The following is a 19180-nucleotide window of genomic DNA, read 5'->3' on the forward strand; positions in this document are numbered from 1 at the left end:
AAATTTTTAAGCCAGCATCTGGATAGGCTCCCAGACAGACATGCTAGTTTTTAGTCATACACGGAATCTGTGCCTAGGGATAGAGCAATCAGGGGCAGAAACACAGTCCCTCCTTCCAAAGGTCTTATAAGCTCATGTTAAAAAGCAGACTGATAGGGGCTGGGAAGGTGGCTCAGTGGTAGAGTACTTGCCTTGCATGCATGAGGCCCTGGGTTTGATTCCTCAGCACCACCTAAACAGAAAAGGCTGGAAGTGGCACTGTGGCTCAAGTGGTAGAGCACTAGCCTTGAGCTGAAGAGCTGAGGGACAGCGCCCAGGCCCAGAGTTCAGGCCCACAACCCGCAAAAAAAAAAGCAGACTGATAGATCCATCCCTGAAATAAATATTTTCATTTTTTTTTAAATTACATTCTGTGTTAAACATAAAGATAGTGCAATAAGACAATTGGGGGTTAAGTGTCAAGAAAGACTTCTAAGTAAGAAATATTCTACTGTGTTCTGAGTAGAAATCAGCGAAGCTGGGGGAGGCAGGAATAGATGGGAACATTAAGAATGGTAGTATGTCTACAAGGCCAAGCTGGAATGGCACAATAGGCTGATAGTACTGGAAAAGTTGTCAGTTCCTGCCATGGGGTTGGAATTTTACCCCAGGAATAAAAAGGAGCCACTTGGGGGGGTTTTAAAAGTGTAACAAAAGCTGGGCACCAGTGGTTCATGCTTATAATCCTATCTCTCAAGAGGCTGAGATCTGAGGATCATGGCTCAAAGCCAGTCTGGGCAAGGATGTCTGAGAGACTCTAATCTCAAATTAACCACCAAAAAAAGCCAGAAGTGGTGCTGAGGCTCAAGTAGTAGAGCACTGGCCTTGAGCCAAAGAAGTTCAGGGACAGTGTCGAGCCCTAAATTCAATCCCTAGGACTAGCACACACACACAAAAAGTAACTGAAAGCCGAGTGCTGGTGGCTCACACCTGTAATCCTACTCAGGTGGCTGAGATCTGAGGATCACGGTTCAAAGCCAGCCTAAGCATTAAAGTCCATGAGACTCTTATTTCCAATAAACTACTAGAAAAACAGAAATGGTGCTGTGGCTCAAGCAGTAGAGGGCTCCCCTTGAGCTGAAGAGCACAGGGACAGCGCCCAAGCCCAGAGCTCAAGCCCCATGACCGACAAAAAAAAAGAAAAAAGTAACTGAAGACTCTGTCCAGGGATGGATACTAGGGGGAGAAGGTCAGGAATGAAAATAAAAAATAGTTCAAATACAGTATTTGCAACTATGAAAATAGAACAATGAGACTTGGTGAAATTATTTTGGGAAAAAGGGAAAGGGGAAAGGGAAAGTGATAGAGGGGATGAGACTGATTGGATTGTAAGCATACAGAAATGTAACAGTGAAATCCCTCCTGAGCTGATGGTAATAATAATAACAGTAACAGTAATAATAATAAGTGGAATTGGGATGAGACTGATTGGATTGTAAGCATACAGAAATGTAACAGTGAAATCCCTCCTGAGCTAATGGTAATAATAATAACAGTAACAGTAATAACAATAAGTGGAATTGGATTTCCAGAGTCCTCTCTTGAGGCTACACAGGAGAGGTCTTCTCCTGAGGCAGTTCCAGGTAGGGCTTCCATGGAAACCCAGGTGAACAAGGAGATGGTACTGGGGGTGTGCTCACTTAGGGAACAGAGCTGCCTCTGTCACCACAGACCAACCTCACAAATTTTGGCAAAAGGCCTTCTGGTGGGGTGAGAATGTACTACCTGCTACAAGGACACGGACAGCATTGTTCATTTATCACTTTCTGGCTTGGGTCTGAACCCTGATTCTTCCTCCTACAATTCCTTAGTTTCAAAGCCTCTCTGCACCTCGCTGCCCTCCTCTGTAAAATAATAATGGTACCAAGCTCACAGGGGTATGGTGAACATGAAGAGCAAATTAGTCATGTCTGGAACAGAAGGCAGAGTGAACAGGTAAAGCATGTGACTCTTTTCGTCCTGTGTTTTGTGGCATGTGGGTTCTCAGGCAGGGCTTAGGGAGCAAGCAAACTTTGATGACTTGGTATAAGGAGGAATATGAAGTAATTCATTACTAATTGACTGCATATACTTTGAATCTGTTATTAGATGCATAGGAGTTTAGAAGTTTATATCTTCCTGGGAAATTGAAACTTGGACCACCTGTTTCTTTTTAATTTTTAAAATGGAGCTACTAGAAATTGAGAATTATGGGTTTGGCTCAGGTTATATTTCCATTGGACAGCACTGATCTAGAGAAAGAATAAACAAGAAGCTCAAACCAGCCACTAAGCCCTGAGTGACTAATAATGGGACTGTAGAGAATGACGAGAAGAACATATGAAGGCCACATTCTGTCCTTCTAACATTTATCTGCTGGAGTGTAACTAAGAAAAGAGAACAAGATGTTCATGAAAAACTGAAATGGGTGAATAACAAGGCTAGAGAGAATGAAATGGCAAAGGAAAAGCAGCCAGAGAGAAGAAACTCTACATGTCTAATAGAAAAACTGCCACTGCTCAGATCTCAATATATACAAGTCTACAACTATGAAAATGAGTCTTAAAAAACAGCCTTCACATTCAAAAGACACATTACATCATCAAGGTAGTTTTTTTTTTTAATTTTTGTTACAACTTCATCAAACCTACCAAATCTTATCACATGAGACTTTTATAATTCCAGGTGTTAAAAACAAAAGACCTCATGGCTTTGGGAGACAGAACCATTAAAAAAACTTAGTCCTAGATATTTTTCCATCTCATAACTGAAAAATAAAAACATATTGTATGGCTCAAAAGCCTAAATAAGCAATAGCTTTTCCTCTATGTCAATAGCGATTCTTAAGTAGAAATCCAGATCTGGAGAAGGAGGGAGGGAAAGAGGGAATGAGACAGGGGTAGGGGGAGAAAGGGAGTGAGAGAGAAGAAAAGAGAGAGAGAAAAACAGAGAGAGAAAGAGAGATTTGCATCAAGGCCCAGGGGTGCTAAGATGCAAGTGAAAGAGTTTGACCAGAGCAACTCTTCCTTAAGATCAGAAGACCTTAGAGTTCATAACCATGAACACTAAGCTCAGCCTGCCCTGTTACCTGACCCAAGAGGAGACTAGAGTCTTGAAGGCTGAGTCCTCTCAAGGCTATATGGAGTTCAAACAGAAGGAAACTGATCCTATCTATCCTAACTGATAAAACACCACCTGCCTCCATTTCCTTGACATTGTTGCTTTTATCATCTAGTAGTGAGAAACCACTGATGTAGTTATTTTGAAACCTGGAATAAAAGAACTTTTGACTATCACTCCCCAAACTGAGCAAAACACACACTCATAACCTTGTGATCCTATTGTTCAGTATAGAGCCAAAAGATACATGTATGTGTACATATGTTTCCAAAGCCAGGCACTAGAGCGGTCACAGCAGCATGATTTGTAATAACAGCCAGATGCTGGAAGCTGCCCAAATGTCTGATGATAGTACATGGATAAATATGTGGTATATTCACCCGGTGGCTACTATTGGCAAAGACAATGCTGCCACAATGGGTGCACCACAAGAGCATTTTGAACAGTGCTTATAGAAAGAAGGCTAACACTGTAGGATTCTATTTTTATAAAAGCATGAGAGGAAGTCAAGATGGGGTTGGTGCTGGGGAAGTCCGTGACAGGAAGCAGCAACATCCTGGGGTACGGGGATATTCTGTTTCTTGATCTGAGTGCAAAGCACATGAGTACATTCAGTATGTCATTAGGTATGTCAACTTTTTCTAGCACTTATATACTATACTTAAAAAAAGAGAGAAAAAAAAAGAAGCTTCATCTGGTATCTGAGTAAGATAAGTCCTCAAGACGCTTTTTGAGCTCTTTTATTCTACAGGTCTTTACAAACTTCACTTGCTCCATGGAGGTCCATGTAATCTAGGTCTTTCTCCAGGGAAAGCCCACATATCACCATCAGTATTTATGGCTGCCTCCCACACAAGGCCTGTGATTCACACCCCACTAGTGGATGCCTTTGCTAATTTATGCCACCCACACCAATCTAGCTTTTGTTTTCCTTCCTCAGCAGTTAGAGAGTTTGTATCATCATTAATGTGGATATATTGCCATTTTTTTAAATTTCTGCCAAAGCTTCCCAGCTAGACTAACAACAGGAGCATGCCCTCTGGGGGGATGATCTCTATCCTCTAGTATCCACAGGCACCAAGGATTAAATCACTTCTCAGGAGCCGTTCACTTCCTAAATCACAGCTGCTAACCACTCCTTACCGCTACAAAAGACCAGTTGGGGAAGTAGAAAAAAGAACTGGAAGAGGCAAACCAAAGAATAAGTCGTTTCTTCTTGCTCTGTCTTAACTACAATACAGCCTTACTATCCACCACTCAATCTATTTTGTTTACATGGGACATTTTGTAACATGTACCAAAATTATAAAGATTTTCAAGTCATAAATATGAGCTTTTTATTATGTAACACGTATCCAAAGTCCATTCTCTCTCTTCTATAATCTGCTTCAAACCTACTCATCTCATTCCACACCAACCGTAAGACTCCTCAAGCTTCATTTCGCCTTAGACAAATAGCATCGTGTAACATTGCAAAACAGAACAAAGACAAAATCTCACCTAATTCTAATGTTTAGAATACCAATATATTACTCTTCTTTGTTTAAACAACGAATAGAAGGCAGATGATTCCCAGCTCTGCAACTTGGAAGAAGACAACCCTCGGAGGCGTCAAGCCTTGGGATTGATTACTCAGTAAAACCACAACCTGTTCTGACTCAGTCGGTGCCCCTCCATTCCACAGGGAAAGATCCTTCTTGGTTTCCGGATGTATAACCTTCAGCAGGTAAAGGATTAGCAATCCGAAGGCAAGAGAAAGGTTTAGCCAAACACCACGAGATACACGTTTCTCTCTGTGAGTCCAAAATCCAACAGTCCTCAGCCCACACCCATGGGTGCCAGGTGAATTGCAGCACCTAACAGTTTTTCTTTTAAATAAATGGCATCTAAATTCGTAGAGTTCATACACATGAATGAAGACGGAAGGATATAAAAAATTCATCTTCCAAGTCAGCTAGCCATTCTGCAGAACTCTGCTCATAAATGCATTTTTAATGGTCACAACTAGGAACCCGGGAGGCCTGGAAAGGCTCTCAGGTTAGCCAGCCACTGGGAGATGGGTGTCTGCCTCGGTCACCCCACTGGTGTGGGGTACCAGTGGGAACCCGCCTTTTTCCTAGGGGCCAGGCTTCGAGGAGACGCTCTCACAAAAACAACGCACACCGGACACACTGCCCGCGGTCAAGCCGCAGCTCACGATCCCCAAGGAACCAAGGACTTGGGACACGTGTGTCCTGCGCAGGGCTGGCCGCAGAGCGAGGGCGGGGAAGGTCACCCGCCGAACCTCCACCAGCCGGCCCCACACACGCCGCCTTCCCCCAGGGCGCACGCAGCGCCTGCGGAAGCTGCTGGCAACCCCCGCCCGGGGAGTCCCAAGCGCCCCCCCCGCCCCGCCCCCGCCGTGGGTACGCGCGTTCACTCGACCCCGTTGGCTCGGAAGCTTCCAGCAATGAATTAAACCCCAAGCCGCTGCGCAAAGCAGCGTGGAAACGGGCCACTGCGGCGGGACCTGCCATTACCGCCGTCCCCGCCGGGCGTCCTCACCTGTGCGCGCTGCGGCTCCCGGCGCACGCTCCACGCGGCGGGGTGCCTCGACCCTCGGCCCCCCGCTCCCCAGGCAGGCGCGACCGGAGGCACAGCATCCCGGGGCGCTGTCCGCGGGACGCCGGGGCGGAACCGCGCAGCCCAGGGCACAGGAGATAAAGACAGCTCGCCGCCGCCGCCCCCCACCCCAGCCCACGGGCCCCCAAAACGCCGAGGAGGGGGCTGCACCACGCACCTCGGCCGGCAGGTGCCGCCGCCGCCGCCGCCTGGGTGCGCGGCTGCAGGGGACGCCGCTCCGCGCCGCCCGCCGTCTTCGTGCGCATGCTAGGGAGGGGGCGCTGGCCGGCCGCCTGCCCCGGGCCCCGCGCCCCCGCCCGCCCCCGGAGCCCAGCTCGCGCCCATTCAGCCCCCGGCCTCCTGCTCCCAGGCGCGGATGCGGAGGAGGGGGAATGGGCGGGGCTGAGCGTCACGAGGCCGCTGCCAGCCAATCGGCACGCGCGAGGGAGCGCGAGTCCGCCGTCCAAGGATGCGGAGTGGCAGGGCGCCCGCGCGGGGACGCGCATCCCGCGGGAGCCGGGCGAGGTCGTCCGCCGCGCCCTCCGCGGGGTTACATGGTGGAAAGTGCACACCGGATCGTGGGGTGCGTTCAGAAGGCTTCGGGGCTTTCCGCGACGCGTAGAATTAACTGCGGAGCCCCACGTGCCTTAGGCGCCCGCTGCGCCCTTGTTCTCTGACAGATGACTGGTCCCAAATACCTCAGGCCTTCCAGGAAAGCGCGAGGACGGGCTGAACGCGTGGGGACACGCAGAGCCGATCGCGGCTGCACGTGTTGAAGATGAGAGAGCATAATGACCCCAGCTGACCACCCACCTTTGCAACAGGGGGGACTGAGGCCCAGAGACTCGAAGTGAGTTGCATTAAGTCTTTGGGAACACTTAGTAGGGGCCCTGCTAGGGGACACGTCAGAGCTCAGGGTGCTCACTTCCATACCTCCTTCCTCTTTATTCTGGGGAGGAAAAATCATAGGTTTTTAAAGCTCAGATTAGTAAATACCAAAATCTGGAATAAACAAGTTTAGCCGGGAGCTGCTGGCCCACCCCTGTAATCCTAGCTATTCTGGAGGCTGAGATCTGAGGATCACGGTTCCAAGCCAGCCCGGGCAGGAAAGTCCCTGAGACTCTTATCTCCGATTTCCCACCAAAAGGTGGAAGTGGACCTGTGGATCAAGTGATAGAGCACTAGTCTTGAGCGCGAAAGCCCAGGCACAGCACCCAGGCCCAGAGTTCAAGCCTCAGGACTGGCACAAAAACAAACCAACAAAACAAAAAAAGAGCTGAGCACTGATGGCTCATACCTATACGCCTACCTACTCATAAGGCTACAATCTGAGGATTGTCGCCAGCTACAGCAGGAAAGTGCATGAGACAATTATTAACCTCAAGTTAACCACCAGAAAACCAGAGCTGGTGCTGTGGCTTAAAGTGGACGGGCACTAGCCTTGAGCTCAGGGTCAGCATCTAGGCCCTGGGTTCAAGCCCCATAAATGAAAAAAAAAAAAAAATTAAAGCACTGATCAAGTTATTTTTTTTAAAACAAAGCCTCTGTATGAATTATACACCTGCAATGTTCCTGTGTCTTAGGACTTGTTGATTCTAAGAGTCAAGCCCATGAAGTTGGCTAAATCTTCCTTTCAGGGAGACAGAGTCTGAAGGCTATGTGTGTATGAGTCTCCTCTCAATTTGAAAAGGAATGTCCTAAATTCTGAGCCACATCAATTTGCATAAACCTAGAGCATTGTCACTGGTTTTGTTGTTGTTGTTGGAATTTTCCCCCTCTTTGGCTACAGCTTGCACAGCTGTTTTGAAGATGTCTTTGTTCTTCCCTTGGTGCTGGTTCAACAGTGCTGGAGAAAATATATCTAGATCATCAAAGCCAAAATAAAAACCACTCCGAGGAAAGGCTGAGAGGACTCTTCTTTAACTCCTCCCAAGGCAGTTTTTCCACTAAAAAATGTTTCTAGGTTATTCTAAAGCAAGAGTGCTGAGCGCATTTGGATGGAAAATGGAGGAAAAGCTGCCTGGTGTAATCTAAAACTAGTGGGTTTTTCAAGGCTAGACAGCCTGAGCAGCTGCCCGGGGCAATGACAGCTGCACAGAGAATGTGATTACCTTGCCCTCTTTCTGTTGGAGAACATCCTGGAGCCTGCCTGTTTGGGGCGGATGCTCTTCACTTTTCTTTCTTTCCACTGTTCCTAGATGCTTTTTCTCTTCTCTCACAGAAACCTGTCTGTAAAGCCAGGTCCCATTAGCATTATGGCCGTGGTGGAATCTTAAGTAACCTGGCTTGGAAGGGTTTATGTATAAGGTGAGAAAGAAGAAGAAATGAGCAGTTCACGCTAACTTCCACCCCAGCACCACAGAACATCAGTTAAGTACCCACTGCCTCAGTCACTCCAGCCACATTTGGGTGGAGGGGAAGAGTGTGCAGGAAGATGAGCCCTGCCCCCAGAGATCCTCAAACAGCACACTAGGATCAGCCACTAAATCTCAAAGCCTTACTAAGTGTTTCTCCAAGTCAGTGGCTGGCCTCAGAGAAACTTCTAGACACTGACTGGCAAAGATAGAATTACTTGCAAATTGAAGACAACTACAATTCCCTGACTCTTTTTTTCCCTTGTACATACATCACTTTGGTCATTCTGCTAACAGGCATCAGATTGCCACATCTGCCCTGATTCCTATAGTGATGCAACATATCCTTAGTGCAATCTACTCCCACTATTACTTTATTTTCAGGACCAACAACTGGCCTCAGACCGATCAGAAGCTATTACATCAGAACCCACTATTCAATCAGAACCCACCATTCAATGAATTCTGATCAGTCCTGATTGGTCTAGCCCAGTTGGTGGTCCTGAAAATGTGATCTGTGGACCCCTGGGAGTCCCTGAAGACCTTCTAGGGGATCTTTAATGTCAAAAAATATCTTCTTTTTTTTCCTCTAGTACTAGGGTTTGAACTCAGAACTTTGTATTTGCTAGATGGGCAGTCATTTGAGCCACATATGCCCACAGCTAGCTTATAATAATCTAAGACATCATTTACATTTTTTTTCATTCATGATGCAGAAGAAAGGTAAGCAAAACTACTGGTTCACAAATCAAAGCAAATCAAAATTATTAAAATGTCAATCCTTGAGTATGTATCCTTTTAATATTTTATGTGACAGGATGGAAACTATGTGCCAGCACTGGTGGCTCACACATGTAGTCCTAGCTGCTCAGGAGGCTGAAAATATGAAAATCGAGTTTGAAGCCATCCCACGCCAAAGTCTATGATAGTCTTATCTCTAGTTGATCAGCAAAAAGCTGAAACTGGAGCTTTGGCTCAAGTGGTAGAGCACCAGCTTTGAGCAAAAAAAACTAAGGGAGACCAAAGGCTCTGACTTTAAGCCCTTGTCTGGGGTTGGGGGAGAGGTATACATAAAACACTTGTAACTTGGAAGTGATATATGATGGCAGGCGTGCAATTGTTTGATTTGGGAGCTGAATTAGTTGTGATCTTCATGGAATACCATTTTTACTTGAAGAAACTATGGTTCTTTGAATAGTTGAAAGCTATTTACTAGAAATGTACTGAGTGAGCCTGTATCTTTTTTGTTTTGTTTTGGTCCATCTCAAGGCTTGAACTCAGGGCTGGGTTGCTATCCCTAGCCTTTTTGCTCAAAGCTAGCCCTGTACCACTTTGAGACACAGCTCTGCTTCCGGTTTGGGGTTGTTTATTGGAGATAAGAATCTCACAGATTTCTCTGCCTGGGCTGGCTTGAAGTCACGATCCTCAAGATCTCGGCCTCCTGAGTACAGGTGTGAGCCACTACTGCCTGGTTGTTGTTCTTTTGTTTTTTTTGTTTTGTTTTAAAGAAAATAATCAGTTATTTGTGGCCAATGGTGGAAAACTTCCAATTTTCAAGAGAAATTTAGTATTTAGGAAAACTGTATTACCATGAGCTTGATAGATCTCAGTATTCAAGGATTTTTTTTTTCTGATGTGCTCAATAATGGTATCAATGAATATGATTTTTGGATAATGTATAACATGTTGACCTTTGCAAAGCCCATAGAACTCAGTGAATAATTACTTTCCAAATGGTTAATGTACAATGTTATTAAGTCATACTTGGGTAAAGGTCCATTTAAAGGACAAGGCAGACAAAGAAATTCAACATTACGACAAACTCATAGATAGGTTTCTGATTCCTCAGTGCACCAATCTTTAAGAAACTAGTGCTTGTAGAATCTTATAGATCTGTAGTTTGGGAGATATGTTATATCAAAGAATATCCATAGTTATCTAGTGGTACTAGGGTTTGAACTCAGAATCTTCTGTTGGCTAGGAAACAACTCTAAGATGTTTTTCTTTTCTTTTCTTTTTTTTTTGGTCAGTTGTGGGGCTTGAACTCTGGGCCTGGGCGCTGTCCCTCAGCTCTTCAGCTCAAGGCGAGCGCTCTACCACTTGAGCTACAGCGCCACTTCCAGTTTTCTGGTGGTTTATTGGAGATAGGAGTCTCACAGTCTCTCCTGCCCGGGCTGGCTTTGAACCGCAATCCTCAGATCTCAGCCTCCTCAGTAGCTAGGATTACAGGTGTGAGCCACCAACGTCCGGCTAGGTAGATGTTTTTAAAAAGATAAAACTGGGCAGATGCTGGCAGTCCTAACTACTTGGGAGGCTGAGAAATGGAGGATCGTAGTTTGAGGCTATCTGAGTGGAAATTAAGAAGCAAGTGTTAGGGGCTGGGATGGTGACTCAGTGGTAGAGTGGTTGCCTTGAATGCATGAGGCCCTGGGTTCAATTCCTCAGCACCACATATGCAGAAAAAGCCAGAAGTAGCACTGTGGCTCAAGTGGTAGAGCACTAGCCTTGAGCTGAAGAACTGAGGGACAGCACCCAGACCCAGAGTTCAGGCTCCACAACTGACAAGAAAAAGAAACAAGGGCTGGAAATGTAGCTCAGTGGTAGAGTGCTTGCCTAGCAAGGTTTGATTCCTCAGTACAACATCAACAGAAAAAGCCAGAAGTGGCACTGTGGCTCACCTGGTAGCCTTGAACAAAACGAATTCCAGGGACAGTGCCCAGGCCCTGAGTTCAAGCCCCAGGACTGGCACAAAAAAAGAGTCTCCAATTAAGAAACAAAAATCTAGGCTGGAAGCAAGGCTCAAGTGGTAGAATATCATCTTTGAGCCAAAAAGATGAACTAAAGGCCAAGGTGCTCAAGGTTCAAGCTCCCCCCCCCCCCCCCCACGAGCTGATATTAAGAAGAAAGAAATGTTAAGGGAAGCAGACAACCAAGTAGAAAGAATCCATTATCCATTTCCTTTGAATGTTTGAGATATTAGATCAAAACAGCCCTCCAGCCCATTTGCCTGTGTATTCTGTATGTGAGAATATAACAGAATTACTCTATGGGTTAAACTAGGCAACTTCCATACCCCAACATGGGTTAAACTATTCAACTTCCATACCCCAACGGATGTATAATATACTTATTCATGCATATTTTTACCTAAACAAGTGCTTGATCATCTTCTTTCTAAGATCTACTCATTTGGTCATCATTAATGCATCACAAATTAGCTTCAGAAATGAAAAGGGAAGGCAGGAAAGGGAAGAAAACAGACAAATAGGGTTAAAATAGTGGCATATGTACTAGATAGCAATGCTAGAGCAGTTTTTCTTCTTTTCTTTTGTTTACTTTCGTATATTTCCTGAATTGGAAGCATTAACATGTGTTGTTGTTTTTTCCATTGAGGAACAAATACAACTACATTATTTGATTTTTAAACAGTCCTCAGTGGTACACAAGCTTAGTCAACACCCAAGGGAACCAGATGGCTATAATTGACAACAGAGAAGAAAGAAAATCTATAAGGGATGAAGATGGGGGTCCCCACTAAAACAATCAGAAACAACTCTTGTTTCATTTTCAGTTTTACCAGGCACTGGTAGCTTTCAGAAGGCTGAAATCTAAAGTTCAAGGTTTGAAGCCAGCTCAGACTGAAAACTTTGGTTCCTATTTCCAGTTAACTATCAAAAAGCTAGAAGTGGAGGAATGGCTCAAGTGGTATAACACTGGCCTTGTGTGGAAAAGCCAAATCAGAACATGAGGCCAAGTTCAAGCCCCAATACACACACACACACACACACACACACACACCAAAGCAAAAAAAAAATTCTTTAATGTTATTATAATATTGGTTTTCTTTAAAATGGACGAACAAAAAAGTGAGATGGGTCATTGATATAAATCAATGAGATTTCTAGATAGCCTGTTTCTTTTCGCCTGCCAGCTGGCTCTAGTCCCACACCAGGACAGAAGTGATGTGTTCAAAGCTGTCAGGGCTGACACTGATGTGACTGTGCTTTAAGTGGCCAGAAGGGAAGGAGGGGCAGGCAGGTGCCACAGTCCAGGCTGAGGATGAGGTAGAGGTGGAAGGAGTCTTTCTCTTTGTCACAGGAACTTGGTGGAGAACCGGGGAAGCAGACTTACTTACTGAAGCAGTGTCTTTATCTTTGGCTTCACGTCCTGTTGGACTCCTATCCTTGTCCTCTGGAGCTGTTGTCTCTTCCTCAGGCCCACAGGGACTGCAGCTCAGCAGCTGTCAACCGTGCAGACTGTCTGCTGCCCTGAAACACAAAGGAAATCAGTCCCTTGAGGTTTTTCTAGGAATTTTCCTGTGAGCAACCACAGGAGAAGCAGGAGTAAAACAAAGCAGGGAAGGAGACAGTACAAAACCATCATGGAAAAGCTGTGTGTTGGCAGAGTGTGGCCCTGCCTGAGGAAGCAGCCCTGCCCGTACTGCATCCTTTGCAAGTGGGGGGACCCATTTTGATAGACTGAAGCATGGCTAGAAGCTAGCTCTATACCCGTCCATCCATTTAATCCCTCATATGTCCCATTGCATAGACATTTGCTGAATGAGTGCCTATTATATGCTGCAACTGATTCCTGTTATCTTCTCAGCAACCCTTTCAGGGAGGATCTTTATCCCACACTTAAGATAAATTTAAAGGGATGAAATAACCTACCTAAAGTTGTGTGTTTAGGACAGAGCAAAACCAGTATCTTTGAACCCAAGGTGTTAGACTCTAGAGCCCACCTAAGGCATAGTCCTTTCCATGAAGGATCAAAATGGTCTAACTGAAGAGAAAGACGCTTTCAAACACACAAGCACAATAATGCAAGCCATCAAGGACTATTAGCACAGAGCCACAGGAGCTGGGGCGTCACTGAATCTTCCTAGCACTCAAGGACTTCTTGGATTGGTGAAATTTGAATCCAGCTTTTAAGAATAAGCAACAGGATTCCTGTTTGTCACCATGAACGAATATAAACTCAAAGTGGATCAAAGACCTTACTGTCACACCTGAAATTTTGAAATTACTGCATGAGAGCGTAGAAGAAACACTAGGTATGGGGATAGGCAGAAACTTTTTGAAAAGAGTCCCAGGGACCACAGCAGATAGGAGACATATGGGATTGACAAATGGGGTTACATCAAAAATAAAAAGTTTCTGTACAGTAAAGGACATAGTTACTAAACTAGAAAGACATCCAACAGATTGGGAGAAGGTCTTTACTAGCAACACATCCGACAAAGCCTAATATCATACATATACAAAGAGTTCAAGTAGCTAACTCCTCCCAAAGTCTCTCCTTAGCTCCTTTACCCATTTAATGATTTCAGTCATAAATGGGCGAAGGAGCGAAGGAGAGACTTCTCAGAAGAAGAGATAAGAATGACAAAGAAATACCACAGGAAATGCTCAACATCGGTGCAAATAAAAACTCACATTCCATCTTACCCCAGTTAGATTGGCCAACATTGTGAATTTGAACAACAAATGTTGGCAGGGAGGTCGGGAAAAAGGAACCCTATTGCACAGCTGGTGGGAATGCAAGCTAATACAACCGCTCTGAACAGCGGTTTGGAAGTTCCTCAAAAAACTAAATACAGATCTGCCCCACCACCCAGCCACTCCACTCCTTAGTATCTACCCAGAGCATCACAAGTCAGAATACCATAAAAACACTTGGACATCCATGTTCATTGCTGCACTCTTCACAATAGCCAAGCTATGGAAACAGCTCAGATGCCCTACAATAGATGAGTGGATCTAAAATGTGTGGTAGCTATTCACATGGAATTTTACACAGCCATTAGAAAGAATAATATCATTTGCAGGGAAATGGATGGACATAGATCAAATCATGTTAAGTGAGGTAAGCCAAGGTCAGAAAGACAAATGGCACATGTTTTCTCTCACATACAGAAGCTAGATCTAACATACACTGGAACATAGTAAATTATACAGGACTCTAGGCTTCACACACAGTAAGACCAAAGAAGGATATTGTTAGGAGTGGAACCGAAGGTGCAATGCTTATATGCATTTGATCATATAAAATAATATTTATCAGAATGAACTCCAGGAAATTGAAATGAGATTTTTCTTCATTGCTGTTTTCTTTCTTTCTGTCTGTCTTTTCTTTCTTTCTTTCTTTTTTTGGTCTGGTTTGTTTATATGTTTGGGAGGTAAGGAGGGGCACAGAAATGGAGAGACAAAGGGTGAACAAATGTAACAGTGGTACTCACTAGATACTATGTTGAAAATTAACTATACAATTTGTGGGTGGGGGATGGGAGGGAAAAACTGGAAGTGAGGGAAGGGGTGACAATGTCCAAAAAGAAATGTGCTCTTTACCTGGTTTTTGAAACTGTAACCCCTCTGTTCATCACCTTTATAACAATTCTTTTAAATTTTAAAATCAATTAAAAAAAAGAATAGACTAGAGATTGAAGTTTGAACTGTATTCATTTTCTACTGATGTGTAACCAGTAGGGCAAGTTAAAATTAGAACAATACAAATTTGTTGGGTTCCACTGGCTTACCCCTGTAATCCTAGCTACTTAGGAGGCTGACACTTGGAGGACTGAGGTTTGAAGTCAGTCAGACAAAAAGTACAGGAGATTCCATCTCTAATTAATCAGTAAAAAGCCAGGCTGGAGACCTGGCTCAAGTGGTAGAGCACCACATATAAGCAAGAAAACTGAGAAAGAGCTTGAGGCCCTGAGTTCAAGCCATGTGAAAAAAACAAGTCCACAAATTTACTATCTTACAGTTTAAGTCTGCTATAATATGACTAGATTCTCTGCCCAAGATCTTGTGTGACCTAGTCAAAGTTTTTATCTGGGCTCTTGTACAGATAATTTTTTTTTTTGGTTTTTTTTGCAGAATTTATTTTCTTGCAGTTACAGGATTGAGGTACTTACTTTCTTGCTGGCTGTTGGCCAACACTCTTTGCTTCTAGGAACTGCCCGCAGTTTCTTTTCATGTGGTCCCATAGGAAATTCACAGTAGGGATGGTTGTTTTCTCCGAAGACGATACAGTCTCTTTGTCTACCAATCATACAACAATGGTACTTTAAAAATCCTTATGTAAGCCGAGTGCCAGTGGCTCATGCCTGTAATCCTAGCTACTCAGGAGGCTGAGATCTGAGGATTGAGGTTCAAAGCCAGCCTGGCAGGAAAGTCCCTGAGATTCATATCTCCAATAAACCACCAGAAAACTGGAAGTGGCACTGTGGCTCAAGTGGTAGGGTACTAGCCTTGAGCTGAAATGCTGAGAGACAGCGTCCAGGCCCAGAGTTCAAGCTCCATGACTGACAAAAATAAATAAATAAATAAATAATCCTTATGTGATTAGGTCAGGTTCACCCAGATAATCTCCTTATGTTAAGGTCTACTATTTTGGGCCTTAATTACATCTTCAAACTTCTTTCATAGAAATAGCTAGACTCATGTTTGATTGAAAAAGTGGGACAAATGTGTGTGTACATATAGTTAGGAATTTGAGGAGTCACCTTAAAATTTGCCCACAACAGTAGCGTTTAGCATGTGGAGATGAGGAAAAGAACCCCATAAGGAGGAAATAGAATAAGCAAAGGATTCTGGGAAGCTATTGGAAAATGGTGATAAGAAAGTCATATAGAAAAATGAGATGTTTTCAGCAACATGGGAGACTATATTCGGGAAAAATCTGCCGAGTAAAAGGCTCTAAGATGCTGGGCAGGGAGTAGGGGGAAAGGGACATGAAATATCATGATTATGTTCTTTTGTTGTTGCTTTTTGCTTGCTTCCTTCCTTCCTTCCTTCAAACACTGGGAGAGAGCAAGGGAAGGTGACATTGTCCAAAAAGAAATGTACTCTTTACCTGACTTATGTAACTGGAACCCCTCTCTATACATTACTTTTGTAATAATAATTTAAATTTTTAAAAAAAAATTCTAGATTTGAACTCAGGACCTAGCACTTGCTAGGCAAGCACTCTACCACTCAAAATATACCTCTAGCACTTTTTCATTGTTTGTTTATTTGTTCACTTATTTTTGTGCTGATCTTGGGGCTTTAACGCAGGTCCTAGGCACTGTCCTTAAACTTTTTTTTTTCTTTTGGTCGGCCCTGGGGCTTGAACTCTGGGCCTGGGCGCTGTCCTTCAGCTCTTCAGCTCAAGGCGAGCGCTCTACCACTTCAGCTACAGCGCCACTTCCGGTTTTCTGGTGGCTTATTGGAGATAGGAGTCTCACGGTCTCTCCTGCCCGGGCTGTCTTTGAACTGAGATCTTCAGATCTCAGCCTCCTGAGTAGCTAGGATTACAGGCGTGGGCCACCAGCGCCCGGCTTGTCCTTAAACTTTTGTGCTCAATGCTACTACTCAATGAGCTACAACTCTATTTATGACTTTTTTGGTAGTTAATTGGAGATAAGAATCTCACAAATTTTCTTTTTTTTTTTTGGGTCCAGTCGTGGGGCCTGAACTCTGGGCCTGGGTGCTGTCCCTTAGCTCTTCAGCTCAAGGCTAGCACTCTACCACTTGAGCCACAGCGCCACTTCCGGCTTTTTGCGTATGTGGTACTGAGGAATCGAACCCAGGGCCTCTGGCACGCAAGGCAAGCGCTCTACCACTGAGCCCACAAATTTTCTTGTCCAGGCTGGCTTTGTACTGCCATCCTCAGATTTCAGCCTCCTGAATAGCTAGATTTTACAGATGTGAGCCACGGGTGCTGGGCTTGCCATTGGTTATTTTGAGGTGGGGCCTCACTTGATGTCCCATCTGGCCTGGGCTTCCATCATACTACTGCTGCTTGCCTGTGTATCTGGGGTGACAGGCATATAGCACTGCATTAAGCCTTGTGTATCTCTTGTAATCAGAATAACAGCTGTGCACTGCCACACCCAGCCATTGGTTGAGATGGAGTCTCATAAATGTCTATGTAGCAAACCGCAATCCCTGGTTCTTCATCTCCCAAGTAGCTAGGCTTAAGCCACTATGCCCAGCCAAAAGCATGCATTATAGCAAGGCTGACCCAGAAAAAAAAGAAGGAACCTCTCTGGGGCAGAAACCAGGAATCCAAAGAGGCAAATGGCCAACGAGGGTGAAGGCAGAAGATAAAACCTATGCTGGACAGAATTAAAGGCTGGATTGAAGGAATTTATGTACATTCAAAGCCCTCTAAGGGTGAAAATTTTGATGGAGTCAGTGGGACCTTGCTTTTCAAGGGAATCAAGGGGCAATTTGCTGTAGATAGCTACTTGCGTTAACATACCTGACTGTACCTCACAGTGAAACAAGAAAGGAAGATAACTTTTCCCTTGGAACTCTCTGGGAATAGAAAGGGAACTAGTGTTGGAGTAGGAAGTACAAGAGAAAGTAATATGACCAAAGTACATTACATAGACCCACAAAAATGTCATAATGATACTCATTACTATGTAACAATTCATTTATGCTATTAAAAATATTTCCATTCATAAGTAGAAAGCCTGTATTTGTGTGTATTTGGGGTTAGAATTCATACTACCTTTGTAACTAAAATTCTTTCAAACTAAACCTTGTAAATTGGTCCCAAGTGGATAATTCCCATAGGTATCTCTAACAAGCAAATCAGCTCTGTGGGCATGTTTTTTACAACTGAACTCAAGATAATGTCACCAAAGTTCTAAGAAATTTGGGTTTGCTAGTTAAACTATTACAATATGTACGAGGGGTGTGGCTCAAAAAGGAAAAACTCTTGCTAGAGCATGTGTGAGGCCCTGATTTCAATTTCTAGTACCAGGAGGAAAAATCACAACACACATAAGGACATATGCTACTACTGTATAGTGGTATGAGAATCAGCAGAAATACCAAAATAAAGATTTAGATGATGGAATTAAGAGATTCAAGATATACAATAAGGTACTAAGTAATTCAAGAAATAAAAAGTATATCTAAAAATTAAGAAAACTGGGGCTGGGAAGGTCCTCAGGGGTAGAGTGCTTGCCTTGCATGCATGAGGCCTTGGGTTCGATTCCTTAGCACCACATAAGCAGAAAAAGCCAGAAGTGGTACTCAAGTGGCTCACGTGGTAGAGCGCTAGCCTTGAACTGAAGAGCTGAGGGACAGTGCGTAGGCCCAGAGTTCAGGCCCACGACCGACCAAAAAAAAAAGTAAGAAAACTAAGAAACTTCCAATAACTCAGTAGGTAAGACAACAGAAGAAAGAGGCAAAGATTTAAGTAGTGATTTGAAAGATGAATACAAGCCAGGTGTGATTGTTTACATCTGTAATCCTAGCTACTAGGGAGGCTGAGATTAGGAGAACAGAGGTTTGAGGCAAGCCTGAGCAAAAAGATCATGAGACCATGTCTCATAAAAGCTGGCTGTGATGGCATATGTTTGTCATCCCAGCTATGTAGGAAGCAATAATAGATGTGGGAAGCAATAATAGGATTGAGGTCCAATCCCACTTTGGCCAAAATGGGAGATGCTATTTGAAAAATAACAAAAGCATAAAGGCCTGGAGAATGGCCTGTGGTAGAGTGCCTGACTAGCAAGTTGAAGGCCTTGAGTTCAAACCTTGATACTGCCCTCACAAACAAATAAAAAATAAATAAATAAATAAAGATACATAGATACATAGATATAAAGAAATAACCCCAAGTACAAAACTTAGAGAAAAAATAATAGAAAATATAAATGAGATTAAGAGATACAGAGGATAGAATGAGTAAGTAAAAAAAGATCTAGTACAGGTCTAACCAGATTTTCAGAAAGAAAAAAAATCGTGTAGAAGCAGTAAAGAAATAACTGACAAAAAGTTTCCAGAATTGTTGAAAAAAATAATCTTCAGATTCAAAACCAACAAATCATAAGCAAGAAAGCTGACAAATTCTAGACACATCACTGCAAAGTTGTAGAACACCAGAAACAAACGAAGGAACAACAACAACAAAACTGCCAGAAGGAAAAGACAGATAATCTACAGAGAAAAGACAGATTATCTAAAAGAAAGAAAAATCATGCTAAAGATACTGATAGGAGAAGGTCAACCTACAATTGTATAACTAAAGATCAAGAGCAAAATAAAAGAGTATGAGATAGTGAGAAAGTGGGGATAATAGGT

The 19180-nt window shown here is 43.8% G+C and overlaps 1 protein-coding gene across 3 annotated transcripts in view; it reads right to left on the reverse strand.

Annotated features, from left to right (window-relative positions):
- Positions 1-12337, reverse strand: part of St3gal5 (ST3 beta-galactoside alpha-2,3-sialyltransferase 5) — a 57029-nt gene extending 44692 nt beyond the window's left edge. The window contains exon 1 of one of the 3 annotated variants that reach the window (XM_042690474.1): positions 12229-12337. Coding sequence is in view for 1 of the 3 variants with exons in the window: in XM_042690472.1 (XP_042546406.1) it covers positions 5918-6005 (88 nt within the window). In the remaining 2 variants the exon portion in view is untranslated. Of the gene's footprint in view, positions 1-5682; positions 5825-5917; positions 6064-12228 lie in introns of those variants that run through there. The other 2 variants (XM_042690472.1, XM_042690473.1) reach the window with 2 other exon arrangements.
- Between the last annotated feature and the right edge of the window lie 6843 nt (positions 12338-19180).

Source organism: Dipodomys spectabilis, unplaced genomic scaffold (genome assembly GCF_019054845.1).
Source record: "Dipodomys spectabilis isolate Male_0828 unplaced genomic scaffold, ASM1905484v1 ptg000137l, whole genome shotgun sequence".
Lineage (NCBI taxonomy): Eukaryota > Metazoa > Chordata > Mammalia > Rodentia > Heteromyidae > Dipodomys > Dipodomys spectabilis.